The sequence below is a fragment of the Punica granatum genome, chromosome 2 (genome assembly GCF_007655135.1).
Source record: "Punica granatum isolate Tunisia-2019 chromosome 2, ASM765513v2, whole genome shotgun sequence".
NCBI classification, from domain to species: Eukaryota; Viridiplantae; Streptophyta; class Magnoliopsida; order Myrtales; family Lythraceae; genus Punica; species Punica granatum.
This window is the reverse complement of record NC_045128.1, coordinates 22,965,573-22,988,931: the sequence shown is the minus strand read 5'-3', so window position 1 is coordinate 22,988,931 and position 23,359 is coordinate 22,965,573. Positions and strand designations below refer to the sequence as shown.

Below are 23,359 nucleotides of genomic sequence, written 5' to 3'. Positions count from 1 at the left end.
TGACAGTCCAAATCATCAATTCTACAACACCAATGTAACAGAATAAGCATCATCATTAAAACGCATCACAATATTGACAATCTTTCATTAAAACACGATTTGACCAAAAAATTCAACAATATTTGAATAATACCTACAATGAAACAGAAAATGATCAGTAATGAGGAGTAATGAGCCTCTCTTCTCCTCCTCTCCTCCTCTCTTATCCTCAGTAAATGAACATGAACAGTAAATTTGCTTCTCCTCTTATTATTCTTCTTCTTCGGGTCAGCACCTTGCTCCTCAGCACCTTCTTCTTCAGGAACTCGAAGCTTGCTTGTTTCTTCGGGTCTACGTCTTCAACTCGAAGCTTGCTTCTTCAGACTCTCCTATACTTCCTCTTCGGGTCTGTGTCTTCCCCTTCTCACTTCTCAGTACGTTTGCTGAGGCCACTCTTCTCGGTAGGTTTGACTGAGGCCAGTCGTGTTGAAAGGATGAGCAGCGGGTTGAGAAGTCAGGTTGATCCACGGGTTAAAAGAATGGCCCGGTTTGATCCGTATGGCCACGTCATCCCGTTAACTGCAAGCTGGACATATTTGACGCCATTATGTCTATGTCATCAGCTCAATAACGGTTCATAACAAATAGGACCAGAGCTGCCACATTTCAAAACGTTTTAGGACTTGTTTTACCTAAGTCAAACTTTTAGGATCAAAGTCAAAAAATGACAAATATTTAAGACCATTACTGTAATTTTCCCATTCTTTTTCTAACGGCGAAGGTTTACCTCTCCGCTCATAGGACCAAAACAATCCATTTGACTTAGCGACTCGGATCCACATATCGAGCTTTTGTCGAGTGCGATCGCACGTGAAAGTGGCCTCGAGGACTCGATTTCTCGGGAATTTTTTAACGTCTCTTGAGCTACAGTTGTGGTTAATTTTCAGGCATTGGGCTCCTTCGACGTAATCCATCTTGCTATGGGCCGCACACTATACCCGAACCGAAAACAAACGGACCTATCCGACCCGGTTCATCCCTACCCGGATCCTACTGTTGTATCGTCGGCAACTGAGTGATAGGCGAGGTTTCTGCAGAAGAAGAAGAAGCAGCAGCAGCAAATCCTCCACCCGAACTCCCAAAAATTCAAATTTAGGACTTTCTCGATGCCTCTTTTCGAATCGAGGTGGTCTTCCGGTGAGAGTCTAACGCCCCTTCCTTGCCTTCTGCACGATTTCGTCTGCCCTAGTTCAGGAACCAGGTCAAATTCCGACGTTCTGGTTGTGTTTTCTTTGTTCCATTTGCTGTGTTGTTCACTCTCCAATCACTCTGCTTTGTCCACAAAATTTCAGCCTTTTGCTTATCAGTAGTAGATTCAGGGTCGATTTTTGTATGTGGTGATGCATTCCGAGTGCTGGGTTCAGAATCTTTTGAGGATTGATGGTTGTTCTGGCCGGTATCGTTTGTTTATCCTGATGTCCTATGTAGTTCTTTAGATGTAATCTGGAAAGTTTTCAGCTTCCCCCCCGTTTCATTGTGCGTTGGTGTCTGTGTTTCTTTAGGTTAAAAGTATCTGTTGTTTGCGTTCCAGGCGGCAATGCTTGCTGTGGTTCTGGGAGTTGAAATGCTATACTAATGTCATCCAATCAACACCTTGTGGTTCTGGCAATTCTTGATATGATTTGGTCATTTTGAAAATACATGGGTCGTGACTGAGGTGTTTCCCGTATAGGGTTAACTGTTATGTTGACCTTTGGCCTAGTAGTTCTTGCTTGATTCTGCAAATAAAATCGGCTAGGCATAATTTCACTTTTAAGTCACTTTCTGTAATCGGGTGTATGTGGTTCTCAATCATCGTTAGTTGTTGTAGATTAACGTACTGTCATTAAAATTTATCTTTCTGTGACAAGAAAGTTTTTTAGTTGCTGTGAAGAGAAAAATGGTTAACCGCATAAGTAAGTGATGGGACTTTAGCTATTTTTTTGTGGGAAGCTGCTCTTTTCTTGGGCACCGAAGTCGGAAAGTTTCTACAATTTTATGTGTTCCTCGCTGCATCCTGATTCTTTTGACATTGCATATTCATTTGGAAGTTCCAAATCTTTGGTTGTAATTTGGAATTGTTTGTAACCACTTCTGTTGAACACAGATATGATATTGTGTTAAATTTCCATCTCAACACGTTGATTTGTACCTGATGAATCTCATGGTGACAGTAACAAAGTGTATGACTCTGCAACTTCTTCGATCGGCGTCTGACTCTGCAACTTCAGCTTGGTGAAGCCAGAGTCTCCACCCTCAACACCAGCGCCTCTGTCCTGAAGCTCTCTGCTTTCTCAATCACTGGGGCCTTCACACCAATTTCAGGTCTGCTGCATCATTGTCGTCCTTGCAAGATGTTGTAGTCATCAGGTCAGCACACTCTCACACTCTCCTAATGGCCTCTGTTTTTTTCAATGATTTGGCTGTAGCTTGCTGATTTTGTTCATTTGAGTAATAGATGTTATGTTGTCTGGTTTCCGCTTGTTTGAAATGGGACAGCCTACCCGCTGTGCTGCTCGTGATCCCGAGCCTTCATTGCTTCCTTCAGCTCTCTCCTTCGCAATGCGGCCGGTCTCCTTTCTCTCTCTATGATCTGCTATAGAGCTGATTTTAGACCTGCTTAAGCCACTACTGCGTTATTGCCATAGCTGGAGCGGAAGTGGTGGAACTCTCAATAGTTGATCCTATCCAACTGTGAAAAATCCCTTAATCCGACTGCTGATTCACTCATCACATCCATCCCTCTCCCTACCGTTGCAATTTAAGCATGAACAGGTGCCATATTCCAAAACCAGAACTTTCTGTCTTCTTTTTCATCCATTGATGCTGAAATGAGCTTGGCTCAGGCAGTTCAGCTGAGCTTCTCAACTGAAATGATTTTATATTGCATTCTACAATACCTTCTCGGTTTGTGGTCGATCTGATTGGTGGAGTTTCGATGCAGGCTTCTAGCGAGGCGATTTGCTGGAAATTCTTGCCTCGTTAGGGTTCCTTGGAGATCGTTTTGCGATGCTGCTGCTGTGAATTCAGGCACTGCCCAAGCTAAACATGTAATTTCCGATATTTTTTCATCGTTCATGGCTCTGAGTTAAATGTGTGTTTGATCAGGTGTGATGATCTTTTGTTGTGCCAGAGGAATGCGAAAATTTGATTGCATGTGGAACATAGATGAGTACATGATAATTTTGAGGCAGTGAACTCGATTAATTGCTTTAAATCTTGGATAAGATGACCATATCAAGTGGAACAGCTTTAAATCTCTCTCTGAGTTATGGACATTGAGGAAATGTTAATTGTGTTGGGGTGGGAGATCACACAGGGTGGTGATGAGCCAGTCAAACTAGTCTCATCAGCTCTATCTGTCGATTTTTTTTTTCAAAATCTCTACTGACAATAGATGGTTGTAGTCACATTATCTTATCTTCCTTTTACATTTTGAGAATTAGCTTCTGTACATGCTTTAACTGGTGCATTTTTGTCCTATAACACCTTTGTTGGGTTCTTGGGTTTTAACATGTCCATTTAATTCACAGAACCTTAAGAAATCAGTGGACTTCTGGCTAGTAGTTCCTCCTTTTTGAGTAGCTTTGTCCTTAGGAACTCCTCGAAACCTAACAATGTTAGCTTTCTCTAGATCAGGTGTTTCTTACATTCAATCTTCTTGCATACTGATGAACTATCAACTGAATTTTATGGAATATACAATTATTTCGACATTTCTCTCCCTTTCGGATTGTTCATAAGAGTAAGAAGCCTTGATGGTAGAGAATTTGTGGAACACTTTGGTGCACCTTTTTCTTTTTAATAATTTACGCCAGCACAAGCATATGCCAGCCTAATATATTTTCTTTTGAAGCTTTTGACATATGCTATCTTAATAGTTTTTCGAAGCAAGTATGTTATGCTAACAATGACCGATTTGTTTTATAAATTTAGCATATGTTATGTAACCAATGATTGGTTACACCTGTTTTTTTTTTTATATGAATAGGTTATACATACTCGTTGATTTGACATTGTTGGCTGAAAAAAGTACCTTATGTCCTATAAAACTTTCTCCTTGTATGATTCTTTTCCCTCCTTCCAAGAGCTTATACAAGGGGAAACTATGGTGACACATGGAGGGGATATAAGTTTATTCTGCTGCACACATTTACTCTCTCATACAGTGGCTGCACATTCCTCTTACTCTTATTTTATTTGTGCTTTATTATATTCTATTCGATTTTGGTTATCCTCTTTTTATTAGAAGGGTGAAACCTTCAATTAGTTACAAAGTTGTGACCTTGTCTTTTTCTGCAGATATTTGCTTGAGTAATTTGCAGTTCTTTTAAAATTGTTCTTATGCTTTTCCCCATTTTACATCCTGCCTTTGCTTGAGCGGTTTCTAATGATGGATGGACGTGTCATTTTATTTTGATTAATATTCTACAGGCTGAGAAGCAAAGGCTTACTAGTCACTCAGAAGAGTATGATGTTGCTATCGTTGGTGGAGGAATGGTTGGCATGGCTGTTGCTTGTTCCCTAGGCAAGTAATGATTTTCATTTGTTCTGCTAGTATTATATTCTCGTGATATTTGTGCTCTTTATATGTCATATAGATAAAAAATTGCCAAGTCCTGCTCCCAAAATGTCTTCTTCCAATAACACGTAACAGTGACATTACAATAAATTGTAACCCCTAAAATGAGCTAATAAAGTACTGCTAATATCATTTTTAGTGCTCGCATTATCTCATGGCCCATGTCCATGTTCTGTCAAATTGTTTACTGAGCGCATTTTCATTTCAAGGAAGTAATTGCGCTAAAAAGAGTGCTCAGTTGGGCATCTTGATTCTCTGATAAGTTAGGATCTCTTGTTTTGGTCATACAAGAAGTCGAATTAGCAGTTATAGGAATGTCTGGTGACTTTTCTTTTTTGGATAAATTTTATCAAAACGGAATATTGGTGACTTGCTCTCGGGCTGACATGTTAACATCTTATCTGTTTTGAGGGTCTGCAGGTTTTTGGTGGGTAAACCAATTGGAATGATACTGTGAGAAATAGTAATCACTGGTGTACTGTTTTTAATGTTTGAACAGAATAGGCTGGCTTTGGCATCTCTAGTGTCTTGATTGTTGTAAGTTTCTCAAAATAATTTCAGTTACTCATGGATTTGCAGCAAGCATGTCGCTGACAAAACATCTGAATGTTGCCATAATTGATAGTAATCCTGCACTGGTCAACGGAATTACCATCAAGAAAGAGGATCCTCCAGATCCAAGGGTCAGCACTGTAACACCTGCAACTATATCCCTTTTCAAAGGTATCAGCTCGAGTCTTCTTTTCTCATTTCCAATATAATCTCAAAAAGATAAATATATTAAAACATGCTTGAGGAAGATGGAAAATTTAAACTAGAACATATTCTTTTGTTCTTCCATCGATCTGCCCTGTACATTTGTCCATTTTATGAACAAGACTTGAGTTAGGAATTCTACTATCTTCGTATGCAGAGTTAAAGAATTTTTAGTTTACATGCAGAGATTGGTGCTTGGGAATATGTTCAGCAACATCGGCATGCATACTTTGATAAAATGCAGGTAATTTTGGTTTTTATTAAATTAGTCTTCTATCTTGAGCAGTGCATGCCTATACTTTCTGTTTAAAATTATTTGCTATGTTTTGAAAGGGGTTCCATGTTTAAGGATTTCCTAATCACAATGGCATGCATTAACTAGGGCCATTATTGCGAGTGCTTTTCTCCTTTGAAAGTAAATTTCCAGGCATCTATAATTTTTTCCTGACATTTGTAACCATTGAACTAAATGAAAACCCGCGCATTACGCTAGTGAATGCATGGTAAAATTTTAAGTTATTTTTGGTAGCAAGAAGTGTGATAAATATTATATATGTTGTGGAGAGATATTGTTGAACTATGTAGTCTGTGACGATGATCATTATTTTTATTGATATCTTAAACTTATGTGAAGAGATCTATTATTTCTTTATTACTTCTTGTTTTAGAACGTGATCTTTTGGTCACGGTGATGGTGGTCATGCATGATAACAAAATGAAAAAGAATTAACTAGAGTTGAAAAGAGATATCTAATTATCTATGTTATATTACACTGACGAAAAAATTGTTAAGAGGAAATAAAGAGCTTAAGATGTAAGGAATCTTGATAAGAAATAGCAATAGTTGACATTACTGTTAGGAAATCAAGAAGTTTCATTGAGTGACCTAACTTCATTGCTCCTTACAGAAGTTATGATCTATGTAGAGAAAGCATAGATAAACCCCTGTAAGAAACTTGCAGACCATTAAATAGCAATTATAGTTAATGTATGAATTATGGAAAATATATATTTGCAGACCGTGAAATAGCAATAATAGTTGAGGGATGGAATTTATTAAGAGATGGAGTTTATCTCCCGTATGTAGAAGGTATAAGAGTATAATGAGCTCTATGTATATGAATATCATAAAAATATATAAGAATATAGACAAGAAATGCTAGAATATGCATATAGATATTATGGTATCATTACACAACTTTATTTAGCAAGAACATCTAACAATGAAATATCAGAATATCTATTCATGAAATATTATATATATTATATTCCGCCACTATATATGTATAAGCAATTTCCTCAATATTAACTGTTGACATGGCAGCATGAGAAGTCGCTATTTGATTTTGATTGACTGTGTGGGAGCTGGCAAAAAACCCAGTTATTATATATAGGTATGGATATTTGTTAGACTGCTCTTCCTTCCAATTATCAGTAATGCAAACTATATGACGGTGATAAACTTTGGTATAAGAAAGAATCAACTTTTGAAAGCCAAAGAAGTAATTCTATGAGAGAAACACTAGAAGATTTATTTGCAACGATGATATTCTGAATAGACTCTTTCAATTGTTCTAAAAGGTAAAGATTGTGAGACAAATGCATGATTATGATCTATTACTCAACCCACTCATGATTAAGAGATTAATGATGAAAGCTTTGCAAGACAAAGGAGGCAACATAAGTAGGATGAATTGAACCTGCAGTGATATATATTAATACTTAGGAGGCCTCTGAAACTATTTTAAAAGTTCAAATTGTTTAGGACCTCTGGAACCTTTTTTTTTTTTTTTTCCTTTCTGAAGTTCAAAATTGTTAGATTAAAACGATATTGTTTATTGCTCAACGATAACGCATCTTATATAATGGTCTATATTTTTGGATGGATACTTGGATGCATTGTAATGGGTGGAATTGATGATAACCGAAGTGATATTTCTTTATAATAAATAAAATATGCATAGTGGACATGATTTGTCATCTCTATGTTAAACCTGCATTTTTTTTTCTCCCTCTGATCAGTCCATTGAATTTGCATGGTTGAACAGAACTTCGCTGCCAGTTGATGAACGATAATAACTAAAATAGTAAATCTTATCTTGCAGAAAAATTAAACTCCTCTATCAAGCTACCTCTTTATTCTTCTAAATGCATGAATATGTCATGAGATTGTCTGCATTGTAAATGAATTTCCTTGGTTAAATTTATCTGATATGCTGCTTTGGTCATTCTTCATATTTCTTTTTCACTAATTTAATTCCCCTACAACAATAGGCAGTGCTTCTTTCCACCATATACAATTCTTCACTAATCACTAAGCTGTCCACCATTCCTCCTAACTCATCTTGAATATGTGACCAGTTTTCTTGAATATGGCATCTCTTGCATGGTCACGGGCTTTATACATAATTGATGCCAATGTCATTTTTGACTTATTTTTATGCTCAGTCGATTTCTATTCTTGAAGGTATGGGATTATACTGGCCTGGGATACACTCGATATAATGCAAGGGATGTAAGTAAAGAAGTACTGGGGTGAGTATGTGCACACATGTGACTCTATTCTCTTTATGCTTCACTCTTTGAAGCTGATTGTGCTGTTCCGATGTAGATGTGTTGTTGAGAATAAGGTGCTTCAGAGTTCTCTCTTGTCATGCATACAGGTATATACCGTGATAAACTCACTCACTCATTTAAAGTTGCAGTTAAAGTCATTTTTAAAGTTGGAGAAATAAGATCCCATACTGAACTAAAGCTCATTAATCATCCATCAAAAGATTGGATAAGAAAATCATTCGTTGGCATCTAACAAGGCAAAAATATGAGCATATAGTCCTGTATTTGATACGTGGTGGTGGTGGTTTTTTTTTTTTTTTAAATTATCACATGTTTATGCATAATACTAACAAGGCAAAGATAACAGAATGCAGATATTAGGAAGACAGTCTTTCCTGCCAGATTAACTTCAATGAACTTGAATCCATCCTCTATTCCAACAGAGCTGAATGGGACATCTTCAACATCTCCTTGGAGAGGCTTTGCAAGGCTGGAATTGAGTGATGGCACTTGCATACATGCAAAATTGGTGGTAAGTCTAGTCAGTTGATAATTGCCCTCAATAAATAAAAAGAAAATTGGGCTTTATTAATCTGTATAATGAGTTGGGTCACAATTTTCATTTCATTCTAGAGATGGAACTAACCTATAGTCTCATAAATTCAATCGATTAGTCACACTGCAGTTTATTATTAACTTAGGCTTGGTTTGGCAATGCTGAAGCTGATGAAAAAGTGCTGACAGAAAATTGCAGAATAAGTGCTGATTTTCATAAGCAGAACTATTTGGCAAATTATTGCTGGAAAGTGCTGAAACTGCTGGAAGTACTCACGAAATGTTTAGCGATACTGCACTGTATTTACTTTTGAATTCGAGCTAAGTTAAATTATATTGTATCAACACATATAACCATGTTGATTTATTATTTATATTTCTTATAAAAAATCACGTATTGTTACTTGCCATCTTCACACATTTATTATTGGTTTATCATATATTCTATAAAAACATCACATTATTTATTTTAGTTCTTTTGCTGAACTATACACATAAATTTAGACGAATTATTGATTTCAATGATTGATGAGACAGCTGCTTAACTTGATGTAATTATTTTCATTGCATGATACAAAGTCTAGAAATTTGAGAGTTATGAAGTCAACTGTATTGACAAAATTGTATTTAGATAGCAAATATAGCATAAGCAGTTTGTAGAAGCAGCAAGAAAACTACTACTCCATTTCCACATTTCCACCATCGAAATATGAGAACGCCCATGAGTCAAACACATTGCCAAACTAGCGTTTTGACTCATGGGCAGTGGTAACAAGTTTTTAACCCTGCAAACACAGTGCCAAAACATCCGTTGATTGCACTTGAACCGCCTGATGTTTATATGAAGATACTGGCATTTCTAGCTTCTAAAACAGGACATCCATACTCTCCTAAAGGTCAGATTATCACTGGAATGAAATGAAATAAAAAAGAAAAATTAGATATTTGCATAGGAAAATGCGATTTTCTTTTTTAAGGTTTTCTATTTTCTATCATTCTGGGATGATATGGTACCTAATCAGGGGGAAAAAAAACCAAAAAACAAAAAAAGAATAATGCCGTTTTCTATTTTCCATCATTTCTGGGATGATATGGTACCTAATCAGGAAAAAAAAACCAAAAAACTAAAAGAATAATGGCACATCAATGTTCTAATTGAGGGGTGTCCTTAGCAAGCCACTAGAGGTCCTGTAGAATTCACCCAGAAATTTTAGTGCTTTTAAATATTGTTACTGCAGAATTAATGTAAGGTAAAAATAAATGCAGAACAATGTGCCACTTTATTGGTTGGATGGGCAAGTTCAATAAATGTTAAATTCTCCGGGTCAATATGTGGACTTTTAAATTGGTGTTACCAAAATTCAACAAGATGCATGTGTGCTTCCTTGGTCCAACAGTTAGAACTTGGTGGCTCTATTGAGTTTGAAAAACTGTTGTTGGACCAATTGGTAGACAATTGCCATTGATCTTGAGTTGTAAACACCGAAGCAGGTTGGAGCTGATGGGTCCAAGTCAAATGTTCGGGAACTATCTGGGTTCAAGACAACAGGCTGGAACTATGCACAGAATGCGATTATCTGCACAGTTGAACATACGGTAGAGAACAACTGTGCCTGGCAGAGATTTCTTCCTTCTGGTCCTATCGCCGTTTTACCAATAGGAGAAAATTTTAGCAATATCGTTTGGACTATGAGCCCAAATGAATCATCTGAACTGAAATCTTTGACTGAGTCTGATTTTATTAAATCTGTGAACCATGCTCTTGATTATGGGTATGGTCCACATCCCAAGTCGAGTTCAGCAAGGGATGGGGACCTCTCTTGGTTTGGAGCGGGTTTGACTTCTTCAGCTGGTGAGGGGTTCACAGTTCCACCAAGAGTGGTCAGATTGGCTTCTGAAAGGATGGTCTTTCCCTTGTCTCTGAAGCATGCTAATAGCTACGTTGCAAAGCACGTGGCTTTGGTTGGAGATGCAGCACACACCGTTCATCCTTTGGCAGGTCAGGGGGTGAATTTGGGTTTTGGCGATGCATTTGCTCTTTCCCGAGTCATTGGTGAGGGTATTGCTGTTGGGTCAGACATCGGAGAGGTATGTGCTTAATTATATACTACTGGCTCTTGTTCTTAATGGAGATAATGTCTGAATTTGAAGAAAACTATGTAGAAAAGAAGTGAACTAAGACGGGTTGAAAAACGTAGATGTTATGTTTTCTGCTTCTTTATTGTTTGTAGCATTGAAGATGAGACATTCAGCAAAACTAAAATGGGTTGAAAAACAGTAGTTGATGAATTCATTTCACTTTTGTATTAGGTGGAGTTAAAAGATGCTTACATTTTAGGGCTTTCTCTCCTTATTCTGAATCTCTGGTATGTAATAAGTAGGAGAAGACCTCTTTGTTCGGGTTTTCCTGCTTGAGATGGTGTTCTGCTAAATTCATAATTTTTTGCTGCATTGAGTTCGAGAATATGTTATGTATCTTCCACAACATCATCGACTGAAAACTGGAGAGCCTCTTGTGTAAGCAGTGTATATTGATTTGACAAGAAAGGAATTTGAAATTTTACAGGTCTCGTTGCTCAGGAGATATGAGGCAGAGAGGAGACCTGCAAACATTGTGATGATGGCGATTCTGGACGGGTTTCAGAAGGTTTACTCTATTGACTTTGGACCTTTGAACATAGTAAGAGCTGCCGCTTTCAATGCTGCAAACTACTTCTCGCCACTCAAGAGAAACATTATATCATATGCCTCGGGCGAGCAAAGACTGCCGCTTTTCACTTAAGAAGTTGAATTTTGCTAGTCAATCAATGTTGCAAGTTGGTAGCTTTGTGACTAATTTCTATATAAAATGCTAGCTTTACTTCAAAAAAGTGGAGACTTCTTTTCCGTTTCCTTTCTGTTTCTTTTCGTGTTGTTTGTTTTTCTTCTCTGTTTTGGCCTTAGCTCTTTCAGACTCTCGTAAAAGAATGTATAAAGAGTGCAGTACTGGTTCATCAGTTGTAGCAGGTCTTGTCTCAGTTTTCCTGTCCGAAGAGCATGTCATTTCATGTAGCATGGGACAGGTAAGTTTGGGCACACTAGAGCTAATCATATGATACATAAGAATGCTTCTTATCTTCATTATTGATGGATTAACAGTAATACTGGCTTGATATTCATTAGATTTGGCTATTAGAACATAACCTCGCATTAGTGTGCGCATAATGCTATATAATGCATGGTTTGATGAACATCCTCTCTCTGCTTTCCGGAAACTTAGGAGTGAGAGGTATGAATATGACAAAGTCAGAGATGGTTCTAAAGTTGCTCAGGAAGCGATTACTTCGTTGCTGAGAAGTCCACTGAATAACAGCCTATATCTTCTACCAAAGGGGGGAACAGCTTGTCTCTTGGATGAGATGAGTAGAAAGAAAAAGCTTCATATGTGCATTCCTTGAACAAACATTTTAATCTTCTCTCTTTTTGGGAAAGGAATATATATTAACTACCCAGTCCCAGAGTCAGACAAAGCAGCTCGGTTAATACAAAAAATACAGGTATCAGGCACACGTCCATCTGATCAGACAAGATGAAATCTAGAAGAATAAAACCTAACCCCCTAGGGGAAGTCAAAGTACACTATCCTGATGAGAATGTAAGTCTGCCCTAGCCAAGGAAGCAAGATAGAGCAACCATATTCGCTTCCTCAAAGGTGTGCTGGATCCTAAAATTTGGTGAGGGCTCGAATCAATTTCTTGCCCTCCAGAATGACGAGCATAGTAAAATTTTCTCGTGAGATTTCCCGAAAATTAGATAAACTACTACCTTGGCATTCCATTCTACAATAACATAGTAGATGCCTATTCTTCGAGCTGTGCATAAGACCATCCCTCAAGGGTCGACACTTCACAACAAGGTTGTTGGTTACCCTGAGGGAAAGGCTAAAAGCCCTTCACCCAACCTCCAAGATGGTTTTGGAGGACACTATCCGTAGGAGGCCATAACAGAACCACCTGTGTTCAATTTAAACTACTCATCGAGGTGGGGGTTGGTAGAGGTTACCGTTGGACAAATATTGATTTGGGTCGAGAAGTCCTCGAGCCAGGGGAGGTGAAAAGCTCGGCGGCAAGCTCAATACAAGCCTGATATGGCCGAGCATGAAGAAAATCACCTGCCAAGATGAACTTGTTTCGCTGCTTCCAGATCATCCACACTGCATATGGGAAGGTAACTTTACAAAGGATGTGAAAATGCGCCTCACGATTGAGTTTTAAGCCACACGGGGACAAGAAGAGAAAATGTTCCCTTCTTAGGTTTGCTCAGAAGTCGCAACACTCCTTCAAAATGTGGGAATCGATTCGTCTGGAACATGACAGAAGAAGCAAGCAGGAGCAATAAGAAGCCAGCAGGGGCAATGAGGAGGCCCCGCCTGTTCAAAAGGGCGGCAGCGGTAGCCTATTATGGTATGCTAACTAAAGAAAACTAAGAGTGCGTTTGCATTTAGAGTTAAATTGAGTTGAGTTTTAGTTTTAATTGATTTGTAATGATTGTATTGTTGAATTATGAGAAAAAAAATATGAAAAAGTAATGAATAGTTGAGAAAAAGTAATGATTGTGTTGTTGAATTGTGAAAAAAAATGAATAGTTGAGATAATTTAATATTAAAAATTGAATTTAATGATTAAAAAAATTTAAAAATAAAAATAAGTAATGATTGTGTTGTTGAATTGAAGATAAGCGAAATTGAGTTGAGTTGAGTTGAAAATTTTTTAAAAAACAAACACACTCTAAACCATTTCGCCTTAGCATTACGCGGAAGTGTGTGCACAAATTTTAATAATTTATCATACATAGTTATATATAGTCTTTTAAAAATATTGATTAGTTTATAATTGTAGAATTAACTCTTTGAAAATCGTCCAAAGAATATTAAATTCAACGTATTAGATTTACTATATTAAATACTTTATTTACACAAAAAAAGTATGCTCTTCACTTTAAAAGCATCAATTTATACTATTTTATAAACAAGACTAGTAAAATCACATAAATACCAATATGGCTTAGTTCAAGCAGTTTGATACTAGTTCCCCTTAAGTAAGGTCTCAAGTTCGAATCTTGTGAACGGAGAAAATTCACGTTGGGAGAACTTTAGCCCTTAGTAGGCCGATCCGACTCGATTGGATTAGCCGAGACCAATTGGTATTCCGAATACCAGGGTTTACATCGAAAGAAAATCACATCAATTAAAATTATTTTAATTAAAGTAATTAATTAATACCTTTAGTTAAAGAAGAACTCTTAATTTTTCATATCTAAATTTTAGAAAATATTTACATTTAAATCCTTTATACAATAATAAGTTACTTATAGAATTTAAATGTTTCAACTTTTAAGTAAATCTAATAAATAAAGAGACTAAATTTATTCCAATCATTTGATGAACTTTTAAATAAAATAAATTCTTTTAGCATCATTTTTAATTTCTAAGTATATCTAATATTAACATAGAACTTTTAATAGTTTTTTAATATTCCAAACCTCCTTACAATTTTAATTATATAAGTAATTATGTGTGAAAAATTTTAGAAAAATATTTTCCTATCCTTTTTTAAACAGAAAATCTCTATTACAATTTCAAGAGTATAATTCAACATTTGAAGAATTAAAAATTGGAAAAGAAAATAATTTAATTAATCGAAAAACATTTGATGTGACATTATTTCTTACTTTTTTTTACATTAATTTTGACTTTGACTTATTAAATGTTTATCATATTACCCTTCCGTCAGAACGTTCCGTCAAGTTTTTAACGACAGACAGACAGACGGGGCAATATGATGTACACTTAATAAGTAATATCAAAATTAATATATTTTTTTTAAATCAGATTTGTTGTAACATTGATCTCTTGATGGACAAATTGTTAGTTTACTCTATATATATTTACGTTTATGCCATTATTTAATGTATTTGTTTTCAAGTCTATATATATAGATTGTGAACAAGGGTTATGGCAACATTACTTATACATTTAAGGGTAAATTGCACTGGTGGTCCAAAATATTTTACAAATGTTTCATTATGGTCCAAAAAGTTTTTTTCGCTACATGATAGTACAAAATGTTTCAAAATTGTTTTATGATGATACAAACCGTCAATTGTCCCTGACGCCGTTAACATTTTGCTGACGTGCACGTCCTATGTGTCACTTTTGTTACGTGGAACCAATCATAATGTGCCACGTCATTTAAGAGAAAATAAATTTTTAAAAAATCCAAAAAATACAAAAAATAATTTAAAAAAATACAAAAAAAGAGTAAAAATTTTCAAAAAAATAAAAAAATATATTTTAAAATTTTGAAAATTATTTTTTAAAAATATAAAAAATTTTAATTTTTTTTAAAAAATATAAAAATTAATAAAAAATACAAAAAAGAGTAAAAATTAATAAAAAAATAAAAAAAATATTTTAAAATTTTGAAAATTATTTTGAAAAAATTTAAATTTTTTTAAAATTTTTAAATAATTTTTTTTTAAAAAAATAATTTTATAAAAAATTTAATATTTATTAAAATTATTTTAAATTTAAATTTTAAATTAAAAGTTTAAAATTTTTTTAAAAGTTTTTAAATTTTTAAATTCTTTTTAAAAGTTTTAAAAATTTTAAATTATTTTTAAAAGTTTTAAAAATTTTAAATTATTTTGAAAATTTTAAAATTTTTCGACCACGTCAGCAAGGAGGTGACACGTAGTAACCACGTCAGCGTCGGCTTGACGACGTCAAGCTCGAGTTGACGGTTTGTACCATCATGAAACAACTTTGAAACATTTTGTACTATCATGTAGCGAAAAAAAAGTTTTGAACCATAATGAAACGTTTATAAAATATTTTAGATCACCAGTGCAATTTACCCTACATTTAATCATTAAAAGTGTGATTTATCTATACTTTTATTTTATTTTATTTCTTGTTCGCATACTAAATTATAACTTATGAACCTCCCAAGTCCCATACTATTCAAAAAAAAATAAAAAATAACTTATATAAATCCAGTCACCAAACAAACAAACAAACAAACATCACGATCAGGTAAGGAACCTGGACAAACATAGCGTCCAGATTCGTCGTGAAGAATCAAAACAAATGCTTCTCTCTCATCGCTGCTCTCGCCATTTACATCTTCTTCACAAACGAATTCCTCGGCATTACGAACAACTCTGTATCAGTGACAGACAGAGAGAGAGAGAGAGAGAGAGACAGACAGACAGACAGAGGATGAGTCCGAGGAAGAGTGAGAAGCAAGAAACTTCGTACCACGTAATCCACAAGCTGCCCCCAGGCGACAGTCCTTACGTCCGAGCCAAGCATGTCCAGGTTGGTTTGGATGCTCCTCTCTGTTTCTCTCCATCTCTGTTTCGAATCGATTGGTTTGTGTTAATGGTGCCTTTTGTCATTCGCGGTTGATTAGAAATCACTTTTAGTTTTGGATATCTCTCTGAAACTTGTTTCGCGTTTCCGGAATTGTTTAATTTCAATAGTTGTGTCCATTTCCTGGTTGGATCAATCTATACTTGCTGGAAATGTGCATTGCGATGGCGATGGGGTTTGTTTTGTGGCTTGGCAGGTGAATTTGAGCTTCCGGCAACCATTAGGATACTATTCTACGGTAGATCAAGAAGATGCTGTTACCCATGAATTGAATTGCTATAAATAAGTGCTTGATATCAACTTACCAGAAAAGAAGTGACCCGACTTGGGTCTTACATCCGTATAATCCTTTGGTATCATGTATTGTTGTGCAATCATGCTGAATTAGGCGGCTTTAATACATCAGTATTCTCCAGCTTGATGAACTATTAAGCTATTTGAGGAGCTGAAGCATCAAAATTGGTAGACTTTAAGTGAGCAAGCCACATCAGAATTTTGGTCGAACATGACAGGCCTACGATTCCCTGGCTTTCTTCGGGTTGTATTCTTGCATTCAATTGGTCTCCACTTTTCACCTTACCGGACTAACACATGGGCTGCACAGGTCTTCAAGTTTAGTGAGTTGCCAGTGGCTTTTATTTATTGCTAATCTAATGTTCGTTTTGCTTCTATTTTATCTTTCTTTGGCCAAATGTAGCTAGTTCATAAGGACCCCGATGCAGCGATAGTTTTATTCTGGAAGGCCATAAACGCAGGGGATAGAGTGGACAGTGCGCTGAAGGACATGGCAGTTGTTATGAAGCAGCAAGACAGAGCAGAAGAAGCGATTGAAGCTATAAAATCTTTCAGAGATCGTTGTTCCAAGCAAGCTCAAGAGTCGCTAGACAACATACTCATTGACTTGTACAAGGTACTCAGTTTGCTTTCATCATTTCTGGAGTTCCGTCATTTCAGGAATGTCACTTCCAGTCAGTGTCAGTTGCTGCATTTGCCGCTTATCAGAAGCATATTTGACAGAGTAGGCTTTAGATTTGAGATTATTATATGCTGCTGTCATGTAAAATTTTGTCAATTTCATATATATGGAAAATACGTGTACAAGTTCAAAGTTTTCTCAGTCGCTAAATTCTGCCGATTGGGTGATAGCTCAACAAGTCTTGTTCATTGATATATTTATTGAGTCTTCTAATACTAGTTGTTAAGATTATAAACAAGATCGTGAAAAGTTAATACATCAGAACTCTCTCCTCTACAGTCTGAGGGCACTGTCAAGGTTTTCAGATTAGTTGGTCTTTTAGTATGATCTGGATAGCGAATCTCTGCCCTCTCATTCTTACCTTATAAAGCTTCTACCATGAAAGCAACTACTGCTAATTACTAGTGTTCTTGGCTCTTGATCATCTCTTATGTACATACTTTCTTTTTTTAGTAACAAACTTTAGTTCACCAGAAATGCGGTAGAATTGAGGAGCAAATAGAGCTTTTGAAACAGAAGCTTTGGACGATCTATCATGGTGAGGCTTTCAATGGGAAACCAACAAAGACTGCTCGTTCTCACGGGAAGAAATTTCAGGTTACTGTCAAGCAAGAGACCTCCAGAATTCTGGTAATTTTCCATATTGCTTGCTCTGTTATGAGAGTTGTGGTCTCTTTCCGCAAACTTTTCCACTTTTCCACGATTGTTCATTAATGATATGGATTGTCCCGAAGCTGATCCTCAATGCCATTTTAAGGCTTTAAGCCATATCATTCAGTCAAGTGCATTGCTCCTTTCACAACCAAAAGAGCAGAAGAAAAGCACATAAAAGGAAACGAAAAACAAAAACAGAAAAATATGGTAGATAGGTTTGGTTTGTCCATAAAACTGCAGTTAGATCTTCATGGAGAAATAATTGGGATGTTGCTAGAGGAGGGAAAGTTAGCAAATGACTAGAGTTGGCCTGGAATTTGCTTATCCATGAGCTCGAAAATTCTTATCATTCTCTATTGTCTCAAACAGGGGAACCTAGGCTGGGCTTATATGCAGCAAGGGAATTTTTTAGCTGCAGAAGTTGTCTACCGAAAGGCCCAGCTTATCGACCCGGACGTGAACAAGGCATGCAACTTGTGCCATTGCTTGATAAAGCAAGCGCGACACTTTGAGGCCCGTACAGTACTAGAGGACGTATTGATGGGTAAACTCCCAGGGTCTGAGGATCCCAAGTCGAGAACCCGAGCAGAGGAGATCCTCCTCGAGCTAGAAGGAGGAGGAGGAGCTTATGCCCAAACCTTGAATTCGCCGTCACTTCTAGTCGAGTCGAGCTCCAGCTTAGAGGATGCCTTTGTGGAGGGACTTGACCACTTGATGAAGCAGTGGGCCCCCTACCGATCAAGGAGACTCCCTGTTTTCGAAGAGATTTCTTCTTTTAGGGATCAGTTGGCTTGCTGACAAGGTTGCGTTATTGAGGTACAGTTTTCTTGTCGCACATAGAAAATAGATGACGGAAAATGGCCTGGGACGGACGAGTGTAGATGCTTTGTTATCGTCTCTGTTTTTGCCACATTTTGTATAGCAAAGAATCGAGGGGTGGGTCGGGTTTTTTGTTTCGTGTTGTGTATCAGTTTGCCCTCTTCCGGGGAATGATGTAACAAGAACAATAGCTTGTTGTCCGCGTTGCTTTTTTTCGTGGAAGAGAACAGCCTCTTTCTGTTTTCCCTGCTCTCCTCTTTCTGGTTTTACTGTAACCGCTGATTAACTGAAGAACAAAGTTTACTGAAAAAGTCGGTTGCACTTCACGTTACAAAGCTGAGATTGGTTAAGATTTTATATGTGAAGTAGTAACAGCACACCGTAGCTCAGACTTTTCTCCGATTAAACGTAGGCGTTCTTAGCTTATTTACCGTAACTAATTCCCCCTTGGATGTAGGCATAGTATTTAGAAAACTGAGGCTAATACGCAAAAATGATACCTGTTAATGCAAAACCTTCATATTGATGTTACCAAAAAACAATTCTGTCGTACTACCAGAACACCCTCTGCCATCAGACCACCTCTTCTATCATATTTTCCCGCTCCGGGGAAATATAACAGTAGGGGATGGCACGGCACAACTAACATAATGGTACCATGGGAGTACCATCAAAGTTCCGCAAACAATCGGCGATATACAACATCAATCGTAAGAAGATATATTTGTACGGGTGCTTCCTTTTGTGAATGATAGGACAGATAATAAATAAAACCAATATGAATTTCTTATTGAATACGAAAGTGTAACTATGAACAATTCCATATACAAATTCATATACTGACAGCACCAGTGCCTCCCGCCGAATGATAAATTTTTAGAAGATATTAATCGACAATCTGATCCAAAGTACAGTCTATAATACCATAAACAAGACAAAGGAAAAGATTAGAGAGAGCAAAAGAAAGACCAAAGAAGATAGATCTGTGTTCCGAGTTCATCCTAATACAAAGCCAAATCCATATCCATATCCATAATACAATACTAACTCAATCCCCATCCTATATAAGGCCAAGCTACCATCTCAAAGGGGAAAAGCAAAGACGCCTAAATTAATAACTCTTGAAGGAGAAAAAAAAAAAACCAGAAAGGGGAGGGAATCAACATCGATCGATCATCAAGCAAATTTTATGGGACGACGGGCAATACTAAGAATATATATCCCAATTATGATGTGGCCCGTCGTAGCAACGGAGGTTAATCATCAATGGTGAGGTGAGGTGACTTAAGTACACTTGAAGCCATGACACACGGAAAGTATGATGATGAGTATCAATGCAATGATGATACCCAAGACGATCAACTTAATCTTCATGTTCTGAATCCACATCTTTCTCCTCATCTTTGTCCCCTGTTGTCTGAAGTCTTGTGCCTGCACATCAATGAATCATTGTATCTCATTTACGGGGTGAATACAGCTCTCACAAGAAAAAATAACGTGCAATATACTTAAACGACCATAAAAGAGAGGCCACCTCCTGTATTTACCTGAGACCGCAGGTTCTCAGTTTTATCCACCAGAAGCTCGATCTTCTCACCTCGATCAAGAACCTATCAGCAAAAAATAATTTTTCATAAATAAGATGCAAGGCAATCTTGTTTTATTATTTCATAGATCAAATGCTTCATGAATTTGATCCACTTATCAACAGATTTAAGCAGAATACTCCAAAATCTGAATAGCAAAAGCACCAGAAAGCCTTGCCTTTTCAATGTTCTCCATCATGACACCCTTAACTTCGGAAACCTGAGCCTTCACTTTGGCAAGCTTGCTGATCTCTTCAGGATGGTCCACACAGTACTGCATGTGCTCTCTCAGCTTGGAACTATAAGAACAGACTAAGGTTAGATGCAGGGATGTATAAATGAAGTGCAGAAAAGGGGGAAAGAAAAATAGAGATACACATATGCCTATACAGGCAGAGAGAAGCAGATATACCCAAACTCTCTGTTCAGGCTATTGGCACCAGCCGTTGCAGCTTTCCCTCCACCATATCTCTTGTTAAAGTCCTCCTTGACCCTCTCCAAGAAAGCAATTGGAATTTGTCTCCCAGCAGACTCAATGGCAACTACACAGTAGGCTGCAAATTCCAATATAGAGTAGTCATATAAAGCCCAGAAATTTATGCTTCTTTACAGATTAAACATAGACACGAAAATGAACAGGGAAAATTAACTAATGCAGGACTAAAAAATCCATTCGTTTGCAGGGCATCACATGTATCATCAATTATGTCGAGAACAAATTTTGGTTGTCGAAACATGATGACAAAGCAATACTAAAAGATTCTTTAGGAGAACCTTTGAAATTCTAGATAAATATTTGCTAAATTTGAAGAATCGGAATAGATGTAGATATGTCGCCATTACAGAAACTGTAATGAGCTTCTGATGAATGCTTAAGACACTGATGCAACCAATAGATGATAAATTATCTATGATTATATAGTTATCAGAGAAAAATGACAAAATGATGTCCCAAATAATAAAATCTTCACCATATGTCCATCTATTGCGGTGCATGAATCATGCACCGCAATAGATGGATATTATATATTAGACTTCTATTGGCACAAATGCAGGCTTTAGGAATACTGTAATCGAGCAAAAATGTATCTAACAGAATAGGATACTCATACTACTGAAAAAAAAAAAAAAGATAAAAACAATAGAGCAGCAAAGCCAAATGCAAAAGGCGATTAACCAGCTAACTCGCGTAAAAGATCATTTAGATGAAAAATAATAACTTGAATAAAACAGGATTCAGTCACCTAAAATATAATACTAAGCCCTACATCACATATTGATGGCTAAACATGTTCTACCATGAACTATAATTCTCTCCTTCAACCATAAACCAGATTTTCCTTTCCTAACTTTCACTTTACTAACATGTCCTGTAAAGCTTAACATTGACGAGCTACTAAAGCAAGACATAAAAAATCTACGGTTTGATAGATTACTCACTACTCACAAATGTGCACTGACCTCCTAGAATTTTGTGTGGTGCCAATGCATAATTAACAAGAGCACTGAGCAGCAAAAGGTAATGTTGACATCCATAGTCGGCTAGACTAGCCTATTTTGGGGTCACAACTCACAAACACAAGTGAAAGTTGTCAAAGTGATGTCTTGTATTTAATAGCTCCAATCTTCGGGGATGAATCACTGGAGGAAATGAAGATGTAGAAGATTGAATACATGAATCAGAACACAAATTTCCGGTCTAAATCCAAGACATTCAACTAGAAACCACAAAATCAATATGGCAGACACTCAAATCCAACAGGAAAACAACAGATAATGAACAAATCTACAAAGAAAATTCCAAAATCCGGTCAAATCAATATCAATGTATCTAAGAAGAATCACAATCAGCGGCTGATCAAATCATCCAAGGGCATCATCCAATCAACTGCATAATGCCACAATTAACCATTTTACAGACAAACATAGCAAAACACCTAAAACCGACATTATTGATAGATTATGTACAAATCCACAATTCAAAACGTGAAGGTGATGACACGGTCAAATCTGACAGATCAAAATGGCGGAGATCGACATCATTTCTAGGCAGGAATGGTGAAAACAAGATCTCATGTAGAATCCAAAACAAAGTTGCCATGGCAAAAGCAAATCAACAAAACCCAAATCCAACAGAAATTCAACAGACGGCGATACGACAGACGATCGAACCCGACGAATCAAAATTCGATGAGATCATCCGTTTCCAGGCAAATAGACAAACGATCATAATGGAGAAGAGGAAGGCAAACGAACGTACTGAAGCCGTTCTCGACGAGGTAGTTGAAGGTGTGGCCATCGCAATTGTAGGTGAACTTGTTGTTGGTGGCAGGGAGCTTCTGGAGGCACTGGGAGGCGATGGAGGTGAAATTTCCCTTGAACTCCGTGTATTCAGCGAGGATCACCGTGCCTCGGGCCACGAAGCTGTAGATCAGAGATTGCTGCCCCATCGATACACCGCCGAACAACAATAATCTCCTCAAAAACCCTAAATCCGAAGATCAAATCGCGCAAAAATGCTTCCGAGCTATGGCGGAAATGGAAGGACACAGAGAGAGGGGGCGGGGGTGGGAGAAGAGGGAGGGAGAAGAGAATGGATTGGAGGAGAATGGCCGGGCAAGATTTTCACAGAGGAATGGAGTTTCTGTTTTTCTTTTTTTCTTTTTTTTCCTTTTTTTTTATTTTGTTTGTTTTTACCTTTTTTTTTTCTTACTGGTATATGTATATATATATATATATATATATAGTTTTTTTTTTTCTGTTGCAAATTATGGGGGGAGGAGGAAAATCGGAAGGAAAGAGCTGACCACCGAATTGACATTGACATTTTATCATTTATTTATGCAGTTGAAAAAAGGAGACGCAACCACCCATAAGTTTCTAGTCGCTCCCTAAACTTTGATAATCTTCTAATTTTAGTCACTCTGGTATAAATATTTAAAGGGCAAATTACAAAAAAAAACTCAAATTTTGTAAAAAGTCTCAGTTTTGTCCTAAATTTTATTTTGTAACCAAAAAAACCATAAGTTTTCTAAAATGTCTAAAAAATGACCTCCGTTATAACTTCCGTCAATTTTTGCCTAAGTGTGACCTACGTGGACTGTTAAAGGGACCCACTATCAGCAGCAAAAATTGACGGAAGTTATAGCGAAGGTCATTTTTGAGACATTTTAGAAAACTTATGGTTTTTTCTGTTACAAAACAAAATTTAAGACAAAATTGAGACATTTTACAAAATTTGGATTTTTTTTTATAATTTACCCATATTTAAATCATAGTGTCCTAAATTCCTCCAATGGTACAAAACCTTTTAAAACTTGCACGGTCAGTACAAAAACTTTTTAGTGATAATTTGATACAAAACGTTCCAAAATTTTGCGATAAGCTATATTCTGACGTGGTAACTAATGCCAAGTGTCATCCGACATGTTCCAAACTTTACATAA

General features: G+C 36.7%; 3 protein-coding genes across 5 annotated transcripts; 2 read left to right on the top strand and 1 right to left on the bottom strand.

Annotated features, from left to right (window-relative positions):
- Positions 1 to 1,021: 1,021 nt before the first annotated feature.
- Positions 1,022 to 11,484, top strand: LOC116195685 (ubiquinone biosynthesis monooxygenase COQ6, mitochondrial). Of its 3 annotated transcripts, none has more exons than XM_031524989.1 (12): positions 1,022 to 1,176; positions 2,193 to 2,388; positions 2,518 to 2,793; positions 2,963 to 3,068; positions 4,453 to 4,546; positions 5,180 to 5,323; positions 5,542 to 5,600; positions 7,824 to 7,891; positions 7,968 to 8,019; positions 8,280 to 8,444; positions 9,956 to 10,555; positions 11,034 to 11,484. In XM_031524989.1, the coding sequence occupies exons 3-12, from the start codon at positions 2,786 to 2,788 to the stop codon at positions 11,247 to 11,249; spliced, it is 1,512 nt and encodes a 503-aa protein (XP_031380849.1). In that variant the 5' UTR covers positions 1,022 to 1,176; positions 2,193 to 2,388; positions 2,518 to 2,785; the 3' UTR covers positions 11,250 to 11,484. The 3 variants fall into 3 exon arrangements, with proteins under 3 accessions (XP_031380849.1, XP_031380848.1, XP_031380850.1); XM_031524988.1 differs by having other exon boundaries at positions 1,065 to 1,240; XM_031524990.1 differs by having other exon boundaries at positions 1,067 to 1,240; positions 9,959 to 10,555.
- A 4,127-nt stretch (positions 11,485 to 15,611) lies between these two features.
- On the top strand, positions 15,612 to 18,572 carry LOC116197882 (protein SULFUR DEFICIENCY-INDUCED 2). The gene is made up of 4 exons (XM_031528148.1): positions 15,612 to 15,824; positions 16,576 to 16,788; positions 17,329 to 17,484; positions 17,878 to 18,572. The coding sequence occupies exons 1-4, from the start codon at positions 15,726 to 15,728 to the stop codon at positions 18,304 to 18,306; spliced, it is 897 nt and encodes a 298-aa protein (XP_031384008.1). The 5' UTR covers positions 15,612 to 15,725; the 3' UTR covers positions 18,307 to 18,572.
- A 621-nt stretch (positions 18,573 to 19,193) lies between these two features.
- On the bottom strand, positions 19,194 to 22,607 carry LOC116197564 (putative vesicle-associated membrane protein 726). The gene is made up of 5 exons (XM_031527739.1): positions 22,174 to 22,607; positions 20,326 to 20,467; positions 20,092 to 20,212; positions 19,875 to 19,937; positions 19,194 to 19,758 (listed from the first exon to the last, which is right to left on the bottom strand). Exons 1-5 carry the CDS (start codon positions 22,361 to 22,363, stop codon positions 19,612 to 19,614), a joined length of 663 nt encoding a protein of 220 aa, XP_031383599.1. The 5' UTR covers positions 22,364 to 22,607; the 3' UTR covers positions 19,194 to 19,611.
- Between the last annotated feature and the right edge of the window lie 752 nt (positions 22,608 to 23,359).

Bases quoted from the DNA above. Each gene is read 5' to 3' on its own strand.
- LOC116197564 (XM_031527739.1), bottom strand. From the start codon at position 22,363: ATGGGGCAGCAATCTCTGATCTACAGCTTCGTGGCCCGAGGCACGGTG. The intron at 20,468-22,173 runs GTACGTTCGTTT...TGGAATTTGCAG, and splicing joins CCTCGTCGAGAACGGCTTCA to CCTACTGTGTAGTTGCCATT. The intron at 19,938-20,091 runs GCAAGGCTTTCT...TTTTGCTGATAG, and splicing joins TGATGGAGAACATTGAAAAG to GTTCTTGATCGAGGTGAGAA.
- LOC116195685 (XM_031524989.1), top strand. The intron at 3,069-4,452 runs GTAATTTCCGAT...AATATTCTACAG, and splicing joins GCACTGCCCAAGCTAAACAT to GCTGAGAAGCAAAGGCTTAC. The intron at 8,020-8,279 runs GTATATACCGTG...CAAAGATAACAG, and splicing joins CTCTCTTGTCATGCATACAG to AATGCAGATATTAGGAAGAC.
- LOC116197882 (XM_031528148.1), top strand. From the start codon at position 15,726: ATGAGTCCGAGGAAGAGTGAGAAGCAAGAAACTTCGTACCACGTAATC. The intron at 16,789-17,328 runs GTACTCAGTTTG...TTAGTTCACCAG, and splicing joins TACTCATTGACTTGTACAAG to AAATGCGGTAGAATTGAGGA. The intron at 17,485-17,877 runs GTAATTTTCCAT...TGTCTCAAACAG, and splicing joins AAGAGACCTCCAGAATTCTG to GGGAACCTAGGCTGGGCTTA.